Source organism: Oryx dammah, unplaced genomic scaffold, assembly GCF_014754425.2.
Source record: "Oryx dammah isolate SB20612 unplaced genomic scaffold, SCBI_Odam_1.1 HiC_scaffold_28, whole genome shotgun sequence".
Taxonomy (NCBI): Eukaryota; Metazoa; Chordata; class Mammalia; order Artiodactyla; family Bovidae; genus Oryx; species Oryx dammah.
In genome coordinates this window covers 9146357-9158666 of record NW_024070212.1, presented here as the reverse complement: position 1 = coordinate 9158666, position 12310 = coordinate 9146357, and the positions used below count along the sequence as shown (strand labels likewise).

Below are 12310 nucleotides of genomic sequence, written 5' to 3'. Positions count from 1 at the left end.
ACCCCCTTACCGCTTAGACATGTCCCAGACTCGAATACTCTTGTCCTCAGAATTGCTGAGGATCAACTCTTGACGAGGGTGGAAGACAGCACAAGATACATTGTTGTAATGGCCTCGGCAGGTATCAACTTCCCATGCCTTTGATTCTGAAAGACAAAAAAGAATTAGGTCACCACAATTCCCTACTACTATAAGTTTGGGATTTTGAATTATGATATTCTTTAACCAAATGCTAGATACTACAAAGTCTTAAGTAGTATCCCACTTCTTTCTAATAGGTCAATTTTCCTCATTTATGACTCTAAGTATTTCTTTGTTTCATTCTGACCCGCCTCTCAACTATAGCACCTCTTCTCTGTCATTCTTCATCTTCTTATCCTGCCTTCTCACTAGCTGCCGTTATAGAAGCTTCATATGGCAGGGAGTTTATCTGGTTCAGTCATCATTGTATCTTCAGAGCCTTGAACAATGGTTAGTACAAAGTAGGTACTCAATAAATAGCTGTTGAATAAATGGAATTCTCATTTAAAATTACATTCATACACCTCCAAATCAGGATACCATCAAATGAAAAAAAGGGAATAGAGCAACTGTCATGTTCCCAGGATAAGCATAACAACCTAAGGTTGAAAAATGGGTCACTAAATCCAGAACTCCTGACTTTTTCAGCTTGCTGGTCAGCAGCCAATATTTTAGGTATGATAACACTGTTACTTCACTCACCATTCATACGCCAGATCTTCACTTGACGGTCATCTGCCCCAGATACAATAAGTGGCATAGTAGGGTGAAATGCAGCCCAGTTAACTCCACGATCATGACCCTGTACCAAAAAAAAAGTGGTTTGCAAAACCAAAAAAAGTGATTCTTCATATCCATTACTCAAAGCAATGGGCCAATGGACCATGCTCATGGTCATAAAAGATGTCTCTGATTTTCACTCCATGTGAAAAAGACTCAAGGGACTGCTGCTGTAAGATTTGACCATGAGAGTCACTAACTACATCAATCTATCCAATATTATTCCCAAACTCTTATGTGAATTCCAAAGCCTTTCTCCTCCAAATTCAGCTTCATTTGCATTTGGGATACACTGCCTTGCTTTGTTACTGGCCAATTATATTGTATTTCTCCAACCAGCTATTAGCATCTCAAAAATAAAGACCAATTCTGTAACTTAGTGAAGAAATTCTCAAAGTGTGGTCAAGAAACTCTATCCCCAAGAACTTTTTAGGAAACCCCAACAATGTTAAAAATGATTTTCATAATAATACTAAAATGCTATTTACCCTTTTCACTCTTATTCTCCCATGCGTATAGAGTTTTACAAAGGTTACATGACATGTGATGATATCACTGCTTTGATGGCTAATAGATTATATCCTTATATATCTCACATTTTTAAAAGTTCTTGGTTTCAATTTCAAATATGGTAAAAACTGACAAATATAATGCACATAAAAACTCTCTGGGGTCCTCAATAAGTTTTAAGAGTATAAAAAGGTTCTCAGACCAAAAAGTTTAAGAACTGCTGATTTTAAGATATCTTTTATAAGATATCTTATAAACCTATTTATAAGTTTATACTCTGTATTGGAATCACAGATAAAGTAGCGTCAAATTAGCAGTATTTTTGAGGTACCATACTGTGGTGAAAAACACCTGGGTTTTGGAGTCAGACAGATACAAATTCAAAATTCAGTTCTTCAATTTACTAGACACGTGTGTGTGTGAGTGTTTGTGTGTGTGTTTGAGTGTGTGTGTGTGTGTTAGTCACTCAGTTGTGTCCGACTCTTTGCAACCCCATGGACTGTAGCCTGCCAGGTTCCTCTGTCCATGGAATTCTTCAGACAAGAATACTTGAATGGGTTGCCATTTCCTTCTTCAAGACACATGTAGATTTTGGTAAATAACTTACTTTCTCTAAATCTCAAATTTTTCATCTGCAAAAGAAGTTAATAGTATCTCTACCAGCATACAGCTGTAAAGATTAGACACTTAAAAAAAATCTAGTTTCTTTCTCTTATGCCTTTCTATTTTCCCACCATGCAAACAAGTTACTTACACATGGCTGGTTCTCAATAACTTTGATTAACTTTCCTCTCCTTTCCCAAGAGGCTTCACAATGGACTCTGCTTTGGGATGATGATGGAGCCTATGCCAGCTTTCTCCCCCTCTCCCCAGCGGGTTTAAAAGGTAACATGATTCTCCCTCAGGTAGCATTTAAACTTCAATTGTCTACTGGCTCACCTACCATTCTATTTTCAGTGCCTCAAATGGCACCTGGCACTCAGTAAGCCCTGCATAAGTCTTTGTTGAAGGAATGAATACATGAACAGCATACTGTCACTGTTTCCCTGGAGAAGAGCCCATATCCAGCCACTGGCTACAGAGATAAGTACCTCTAGTACATGCTTCACCACTGCATCCGTAGTTCCAAACAGATCAACCCCAGTTATTCCTCTCACATCCGACTCCACTGCACCAGGGGACAGGTTTTTTTTCCTTAGACCTTTGAAGGGGTGAGGAGTGGGATGAAAGATGTAAACATAATGTCACCAAAAAGAGCACAGTAATCGAAGCACCCAAAGGTACACTGATATACTAAAGTTAAGGGAAAAAGGAAAAAGAAATTTAAAGAGACTAAAGAAAGATGCAAGAGCTCTTATGTATCTCAAATATAAAACAGTTTGTTTGGTGGATGATACTGTAAAACTATAAACTGCAAAAAGTGTACTCTTATTTCCTTCTTGACTCTTGGGCAGTGGACAAAATGATTAAAACTCTCATTATTCCTTTAAACACTTGCTCAAGAGACTGGTTATAGATCTGAACATATGTATTTTGTCATTAAAATTTTCAGAAGCTACAGGGAGAAATCAGCCTGTAATTAAAAAACAACAGAAAAAAGACACCAGGAGAAGGTGGGTCTTATGTGTACAGGACTGACACTTATGGCTCAACAACAATCCGTCTTTAAAATCTGAATTATCTGTGCTATAGTCAGAACCCAAATTACGATAACATTACTACCTTACAGGTGAAAAGCATCTTGCAGTTTTCAAAGCTGATCTGATTAACAACCCTCTGAGGTAGGCAAGCAGGTATAATAATACCAGTTTATAGATGAGAAAATGCAATTGGGACTAAAATCCTATCTTCTGGAGTATTTGGAAGGTGGGGAGAAGAAAATGAAACTACTTGGCATTTACAAAATTAAAAAGCCAAATATCTGTAGTAGAAGGGGGAAAAAAGCTATCATTGAAAACAAAACTTAAGTAGTTTTAAGTCTAAATGTTGGCACCTGTAAGAAAGTACAAAAAATTAAGTTCAATGACTGTATTTATCTTCACTGTTTTAAAATTACAAAGTAACTTTTTCTATTATAATGGCATATAAACATCAGCATTAGAGAAGCAAGTGCTTAAAAGGGCACAACAGTTTTACTTATCTTGTACCCTGTCCATGATAAGCATTTAGCCAACTGGTACACAGAAATAAAGCCAATGCTTAAAAAAATAAAATAAGCATTCTTCCAAGGCTTCATAAATACATTATCACAGGGATGCCTCCGTTCACTTATTTCACTTTATCCCTTTAATGGGATCTGTCAACTTTTTCTAATGAATCTGATGCATGAAACAGATTCAAAGGAAGATACAAAGACAGACAGCTGTGAGGAACTTCACCTCCAATAAGCTTCAACAAACACATTAAAAGGAAAGCTGTATGACAGAATGGAAGCCTTTGTTGTGATTGCTTGTAACGATCCAGGAAAAGGGAGAGAGCAAAAACAGATAGATGAATAGTGACAGGCACTGAAAAGATACTCTGAGAAGAAATATTTGAGCCTTCAACAAGCTACTCACTAGGACTGAACGACAGATGGAAAATTTCTACAGCAGCTACTCAAATCCAGAGGGAGGGGAGGACACTCTCAGAATGGACCAGTTTGATGCACACTTCCCAATGGGAACCAGGGGAAGTAGTAAAAAGAGAGGCACGAGCACAGGATTTGGCAGCAAATTAATACTTTTTTAGTAGTCACTTCAAAGATTAAGCCTGAATTACATGGGCTTGACATGCAAAAGTATAAGCACATTAAAATAATTTCACTGTCAATTTACTTGGAAGCTCAAGCTAAAAAAAATAACGTTTTTAAAATCTAGGTCGTAAATATATTCCCTTTTAAACAAATATTTTTTGCCCAGGCTAATATAAAAGATCAGGTTACGCTAAGCCCCCTGGCTTAATCCTCATGGGAAAGGTATCTAGAACACAGGTTTTCCTTAAAGATCTCTGTTTTCTTATTATTTACTTAGTGCAGAGAGTGTCCCTCTTCAAAGAGAGGTACTCGGAAAGATTAGAATTTTAACCAGTCCTCTAGATTTGAGGGTTTTTGTCTTCTGACTCAGAACTAATTTTTTCCTCTTGGAAATACTGTCAATATTAGCTCTAGTTCCTAACAAAGCTGACTGGTAATTTCTCTTCCTGTGTTCAGATTTATTTGAACCAAGGCAAAAGAACCCTGCTAAAAAGAGTATGCTGACTTCTAGAGGAGGAAGAATGTAAGTCTATCCCAAAGGCTCCTTCCGCTTGGTTAAATACCAAAGCATCTTCTTCCACTCTGGTTAAGGGGTTACTGGAAATCAAGAGAGTTGTGAGTACAGAAAAACACTTAGAAATGGTAAAGAGAGCATTAACATTAGTAACATTAGTACAAAATTTTCAGTACCACACATACTAAGTATAGCAAATGTAATGTTATTATATAGTAATCCATGCACTTTACACATTCAAGAGCAAGCATAAACCCCAACTAGGATCATACTTTCTCCCTCTCTTCTCTGATTTAGGGCCTTTGATTCTGATGCAAATATGTTTTCCTATGAAATTGAAGAAAATGATTTCTTACCCTGGGCATTTCATGATGACCAAAGAGAATCCATTTACCTAAGGACCCCAAATTGCTTTAGCTAGGTCACAAGGAAACTGCTCTGCCAGCTTCAGGTGGCATAAACATCACTCTTAAAGAGTGGAGCAGTGTAAGGCCCTTCTCATCCCCATGCTCTAGGAAAGATTTAAGCCCCAGTGGTCTAAGGATCGGTTTATGCATATAACAAATTCACTTCTCTGTGATCTAGAATGGCAGTACTTGTACACCATTCTTAGAACTGAGAAAACAGTCACTAAAAAGTGTCTTAGTAGCAGCTAACTCTCTCACAGATTCCCAGTTGAGAAAGGCTAGTCTAAGTAACTGCCCCTGGTCAGCTGAAACAGCATAAACTGGGATCCAGCCCCATCTGGCTCCTAAATGCTGAGACAGAGAGGGTGCTTTGAAAGTGTGCACAGTTAAAAACTATTGAAAGTCAAAGATTGGTTACTGGAGGAGTGAATAATAAGCTCCCTGGTACTAGCAGTGAGGAGAGGGCACAGGATCCACAGCCTGTGCCTACCTCTTCCTGCTGGCATGGCTGGTCACATCTGGGTGTACTTCAAAAAACCTAGCTAGTCTGACGAAAAACTGCAATGGCAGAAGCCCTTAGCAGAACAGAGTGCGACTGCCCTGTCTCCAATACAATCTTGTTTATACCACTTCTTTCTTAATTCTGAACTTTTGAAAACTGCAGAGCATGAGGCAGAGCTTTTACTTTCCAACTATCCTCTTCTTCCCCTTGGCTTGTTTCCATACTACAGAATCTTAAATAACTGCTATTACAACATTCCAAATGTTATGCCCAGGAATCCAAATTTTCAACTTGCTGTTTATTAACGGTTTGTTAGAACAGCAAGTATTAATATCATACTGCTCCAGCCCACCACGACACAAGGAGTTGGGAAAAGTTATCAACTTTCTTTGTTACCACAAAGAACCAGGTAAAGACCTACGAGGAGTCCTTCTTTTCACAGAATGAAAACAGTGCTTTGTGGACTAACCATGGACTTTTCAAAGAGTCCAATCTCTAAGAATTTCTAAGGCAACAAACAACTAGAAACAATTTAGCAACTGCTAAATAAATTTAACCAGGCAGAGAACTATAACATTTAGTTTCATTTCCCTACTGAATTTCTCAACAAAGCACTTCCGTTTTTCCAGTATGTCAATCTCATAGGTACAGCCCTTTCTCTGCATTTAAATTCTCAGTTCTCCTCTATACAGTCCTAAAAATTTAAATTCTTATCCCCAAATTAAGATACTGTATATAAACTGTGAAAGGAAGAATTATCCCAACTACTCAAAATCTACAAGTTATTTAATTTTTCATCCTAGAAGTCTGCCTGTTAAAAGGTTTTCTGGACATGACAATCCTTCCTCCAATCCTCATTCTCTTTACAGTAGGCGGTATATAATAGAAGGATTTTCCTATTTCTAAATGAAGCCACAGGATCTAAAAGCCCTGTTTCCCTGTACTAATCTATACCCAAAATTCATTTCTGTCAAAGATTTTTATTATTTTAGTGGAATGCTTGATTCTTAAATACTCCCAACAGTACAAAGACTGATCTAACTAAAATGTGGCATTTTCTTAAAATTAAATTTTCTAGAGCAACCACTTTCCTTAGAATACTTCTAATATGAACCATCAAAGCACATTCAATATCCTCAGAAACAAAGACACTATTACATGAAAACAGAATACTCTAAATTTTTCTGTTCCAACTCAACTACCCTGACTATTTTAAGCAATTGCAGTTTTGCGCCAGACACAACTAGGCTGTCCCCTGAACTTGGGCAGCTCACCAGAAATATCCCAAACGCGCACAGTCTGGTCCAGGCTGGCTGACACGACCAGGTCTTCTGAAGGGTGGAACTGAGCGCACATGACGTAATGATTGTGCCCTGTTAACACACTGCAAGAGGGAAAGAAAGACAAAACTAAATCAGAGGCAGGAACCAACAGGCTCCCACCTGTCAAACGCCATATTCCACACTTAACAGGTGCACCTCCAAGTACACTTTTTTGGAGGCCAAGGCAAGTCATCCTAACAATTCTGAATTAATAATAATAAGCAGAGTCGGCTGTTTCAAGCTTGGCTCTCTTCTTGCTTGTACTGAGATTGCACAGCATTCCTCTCATTAAAGATGCATTAAAATAACAAAATAAGTGAAATCTTATTCATACTAAAACTGTTAGATTTTAAGGGGGTATCCCTTTTAAAGGACGTCGCTTTAAATGGTCCTTACATACTTATAAAAATCTCTATAACCAAACACGAGGCAGGACAGAGGTTTAGAGCCTGACTCAGGTTTCTTGGAAACAGAACTGAAAACCAGCTAAAAATTTTGGACCAAAAGCCTAGCTATATGACTTCTTTCCCCTGGAAAGAAATGATCAGAAAATCCAGGTTCACATACTACTAATGAGGTTGCTTCTGTATTTATCTTTTTATATACAAGAATGTCTTACAAATACAATCAGTAATTAATCAGCAGACATGGCCCATTAGGGACAGGAGATGATTGTTCTAAAGAGAAGTTGATTTTGAAAAAACTAGAAATGAAGGTTTTTTTGAGCTCTCTATCCTCTGCTTTACCAGACACAGGTTCTAGACTGCCAATTCCACACTCGGATGGTCTGATCATCTGAGGCACTCAGAATCCAAGGATATTCCTGAAAAATATTCCAGACAAACGGGTTGAACATTAACAGATGTATCCTTCCAGGTTCCATTTCTCTCTGTGGAGGAAGTATCTCATTATCTGACATCTCAGCTAGTCTTTAAACGATGCTGAGTTGCCAAGCTAGTGGTCTATTCCTCCTCACCATGCTACCAGCTCTTCCCAACTTCAGTACTTTCAACTATAAGGCTTAAGAGTGGAAGCAAGACCATAACAGATTCTCAGAGACAAATAGTATAATATTTACATTTACTTTTACATATATGCTTATGTATGTGTGATTTATATTTATAAAGTTAATCTTGTAAATCAAGATCCTGTGAAATGATCTCTATTTAACTCTAAGATTGGAATATTGTTTTAAAGTCTGACTTGTCCCTGCCAGACCAGCCAGTCTCAAAAAATTCCAGAGTCTCAGAAAAGAAAGCAGAAAGTAACATGTAAAAACAATTCATCCCTTTTACAGTCTTTAAACTTTTTAAGAGAAGGAAGTGTTTCTTAGTCACAGTTCTCTCTCCAGTGTTTAACAAAGAACTTAACGAGCACAAGGTACACACACACACTTACTAAACTGAAAAAGAACTAAAGAAAATAAGCTTTTCGTAAGTTGCCAGCTGAATGGTAACTTGTTCTGGGCAAGAGTCTTCAGCGAGCCCTTCGTGGCAATGACAAACAGAGCTCCTTCTGAATAGGTTGCCTACTGAATGGTTATCACTCTCAATTATTTCAGCTGTAATTTTCACATTCATCTTCTCCTATTCGACCCTAATTCTTTTTAATTTTAAAAAAGGAGATACAGTGTAATTAGCTTGGAGTTTAGTGTTTATTTTGCTACACACTTTCTTACTTAATTCAAGAACTTAAGTTTACTAAGAGTCATGAAAAGTACAAGTTAATTCTAATAGTATATATTAATAATTATAGAGAAATCTAGTCAGGATGGGATGAGATTAAGAGGCTGGGAATCTTAAACTCAGTATCTGTCTACTATGAAACCTAACAAATCAAAAAAGGTAGTAAGCTTGGCTAAGGTAACAGCCTCTACCAGACCCTAAAATCCTAGGATAAAAGCACACGATTGTCAATGCTTCAAAACATTCAGTCAGTTCAGTTCAGTTCATTTCAGTTGCTCAGTCGTGTCCGACTCTTTGCAACCCCATGAATTGCAGCATGCCAGGCCTCCCTGTCCATCACTAATCCCCGGAGTTCACTCAGACTCACGTCCATTGAGTCAGTGATGCCATCCAGCCATCTCATCGTCTGTCGTCCCCTTCTCCTCCTGCCCCCAATCCCTCCCAGCATCAGTCTTTTCCAGTGAGTCAACTCTTCGCATGAGGTGGCCAAAGTACTGGAGTTTCAGCTTTAGCATCATTCCTTCCAAAGAAATCCCAGGGCTGATCTCCTTTAGAATGGACTGGTTGGATCTCCTTGCAGTCCAAGGGACTCTCAAGAGTCTTCTCCAACACCACAGTTCAAAAGCATCAATTCTTCGGCGCTCAGCTTTCTTCATAGTCCAACTCTCACATCCATACATGACTACTGGAAAAACCATAGCCTTGACTAGATGGACCTTTGTTGACAAAGTAATGTCTCTGCTTTTGAATATACTATCTAGGTTGGTCATAACTTTTCTTCCAAGGAGTGAGCGTCTTTTAATTTCATGGCTGCAGTCACCATCTGCAGTGATTTTGGAGCCCCCTAAAATGAAGTCTGACACTGTTTCCACTGTTTCCCCATCTATTTGCCATGAAGTGATGGGACCAGATGCCATGATCTTCGTTTTATGAATGTTGAGCTTTAAGCCAACTTTTTCACTCTCCTCTTTCACTTTCATCAAGAGGCTTTTGAGTTCCTCTTCACTTACTGCCATAAGGGTGGTGTCATCTGTATATCTGAGGTGACTGATATTTCTCCCGGCAATCTTGATTCCAGCTTGTGCTTGTTCTAGCCCAGCGTTTCTCATGATGTACTCTGCATAGAAGTTAAATAAGCAGGGTGACAATATACAGCCATAATGTACTCCTTTTTCTATTTGGAACCAGTCTCTTGTTTCATGTCCAGTTCTAACTGCTGCTTCCTGACCTGCATATAGGTTTCTCAAGAGGCAGGTCAGGTGGTCTGGTATTCCCATCTCTTGCAGAATTTTCCACAGTTTATTGTGATTCACACAGTCAAAGGCTTGGCATAGTCAATAAAGTAGAAATAGATGTTTTCCTGGTATTCTCTCGCTTTTTCGCTGATCGAGCAGATGTTGGCAATTTGATCTCTGGTTCCTCTACCTTTTCTAAAACCAACTTGAACATCTGGAAGTTCACGGTTCACATATTGCTGAAGCCTGGCTTGGAAAATTTTGAGCATTACTTTACTAGAGTGTGAGATGGGTACAATTGTGCGGTAGTTTGAGCATTCTTTGGCATTGCCTTTCTTTGGGATTGGAATGAAAACTGACCTTTTCCAGTCCTGTGGCCACTGCTGAGTTTTCCAAATTTGCTGGCATATTGAGTGCAGCACTTTCACAGCATCATCTTTCAGGATTTAAAATAGCTCAACTGGAATGCCAGTCAAAGCATTAGTTAGCATCAAAACGTCATCTTATCTTGACATTCCTCCAAGAAACACCTTAGTAACACCCCACATGTGATTAGCCTGCAAACTTCTGTTTGCCAGTTCAGCAAATTTAAAATCAAATCTCTACTTTTTCCAACAGAGAATCAATGCCTTCCTCATAAAGGCCACTGAATCCAATTAAATTCAAATATAACCCTGAGTGCTTCCTCTTACACAAGGAAACAAAGCAGAGAGGCCAACACTCCACAGATCCTAGAAGAATCAATAACGTGATTCTGTTATCAAAAGCATTCCTCAGGAGCATGGAGAAGATTCCTACAGGGAAACTGAAGAGTGCTTCAAACCAGAGCCACAACAGTTACTTACATGATGAAAAAACGTAGTGCGGATGTAGTCTAAGTGCCCAAGCAATGTGAAAAGACAGCGCCGAAGCTTGTAATTCCACACCTGCAAAGAGAAAAATTCAACTAAAGGAATACGGACATTAAGTTGTGAGCCTCTATAAGGCCCAGGTTTCTCAATAAACAAGCTGGGATTTACTTTTTGGCATCTTTAAATAGGTAGAAATCTTGACAGGGAATCTTGTTTAAGGTTGGAGGGGAAAAGACTACGAATGAAAATGTAAGTTGGCTACAGACGTGTGGGGAGAGGAAAAAGCAAGGCTAGGGAAACCTAAAAGATAAAATGATGGAAAGGTTTTCCTTTTTTTCTGGGAAGAAATCATGTCCATTTAATAAGACAAATGTTTATCTAAGGCTCAGCTTGAAACTCTTCTACTGAATAATTGTGTTCTTAGCTTGAAAACAGACCCCTTACTTGGTGCTTACCTATCACCTTAATTGTGGGTAAAAAAAGTAGGACGGATATGACTTCAAAGGAAACAATAATATAACATATAGCATCATCTTTTGTTAGGCTTGGTGGCAAATGATGCCCATACATTCATGGTCTGTACTCATCTATCATGCAAATATACTTTAACTCAACACTATGGAAAATACAACATTGCTCAGATAGGCTGAGCTAAGCAGAAAAATATCATATTTAGATAAGAAGTTAACACAGCTACCAAGCATCAGGCATCAATGGACACAATTGAGAAAGACGCTGAAACCAAGCCCATAAATGTAAGATAGCTCACACTTCCCATCCAGAAAAACTCCCAAAAGTATAAAAAGAAGTCAGATGCTTTTTTTCCTTCTATAAAATTTAATGCTTGTTTATAATCTATCCAGGCCAGGCTATTACTATTTTTTCCTATTTTTACTTAAAAATTGTTTTCTTTCATAAATCACAAGTGAGCCATTTCCTGTAACAAATTTGAATAACCCCAGATCCAGCATTTCCAAACAAGAATGTAAGCTCCCTAAAGGCAGGGTCCGTGTCCATCATGCTCAACACTACTCCTCCAGCATCTAATGTAGCAGTTAACACTTAGTAGGTGTACAAAAGGGATGTGCGGCAGAAATGAGAAAAGATAAATAACAAGAAAAGTGAAAATAGTAGAATATCCTCACCTTCATGAGTCATCTATAAATAAATACATATGTATACAGTAGAGTTTGACTTTCACACAAAAATTAGATCATACCATAAATACTATCGTGTAACTAGCTTTTTCCCCCTTATAGAGTTCAGTTTTTTAAACTTTCATTATTTCTTGCTTCAAATCATCTTGATTCCTTTACAGGCCTCTATCAAGTTCCAGAATTATGAATTCTGAAAGACCTGTAGGGTTTTTAGACCCGGGCCATTTGTGATTCCTGTCTTACTGTTTGTACATCAGGATTATACTAATGCTACCTTTATCTGGGTATAGCAAAAAATATGATAGTCCACAAACATGACTTTTCAAGATGATCCTACTTTCATCAGAGAAATATAAATCCTAGCACGACAGTACTACATAGCCATCCATTAGATAATTCCTTTATTTAATAACATCTTTCAGATATAATTCAAATCCCATATAATTCACCCATTCTAGAATTCAGTAGTTCTTAATACATAGTTATTTAACCATTAGCACAATCAATTTTAGAACATTTCATTACCACCAAATGAAAACTATACCCATTAGGAGTCATTCCTCATTTTCTCCCAATCCCCTCAAATTCCATT

General features: G+C 38.1%; 1 protein-coding gene across 2 annotated transcripts in view; it reads right to left on the bottom strand.

Annotated features, from left to right (window-relative positions):
• Positions 1-12310, bottom strand: part of COPA (COPI coat complex subunit alpha) — a 45152-nt gene that overhangs the window by 25467 nt on the left and 7375 nt on the right. For both annotated transcript variants that reach the window (XM_040230111.1, XM_040230112.1), the window contains exons 4-9: positions 10556-10636; positions 7537-7613; positions 6743-6852; positions 2403-2512; positions 724-823; positions 11-146 (exon numbers count right to left, since the gene is read on the bottom strand). In XM_040230111.1, coding sequence (XP_040086045.1) covers positions 11-146; positions 724-823; positions 2403-2512; positions 6743-6852; positions 7537-7613; positions 10556-10636 — 614 coding nt within the window. The remainder of the gene's footprint in view (positions 1-10; positions 147-723; positions 824-2402; positions 2513-6742; positions 6853-7536; positions 7614-10555; positions 10637-12310) is intronic.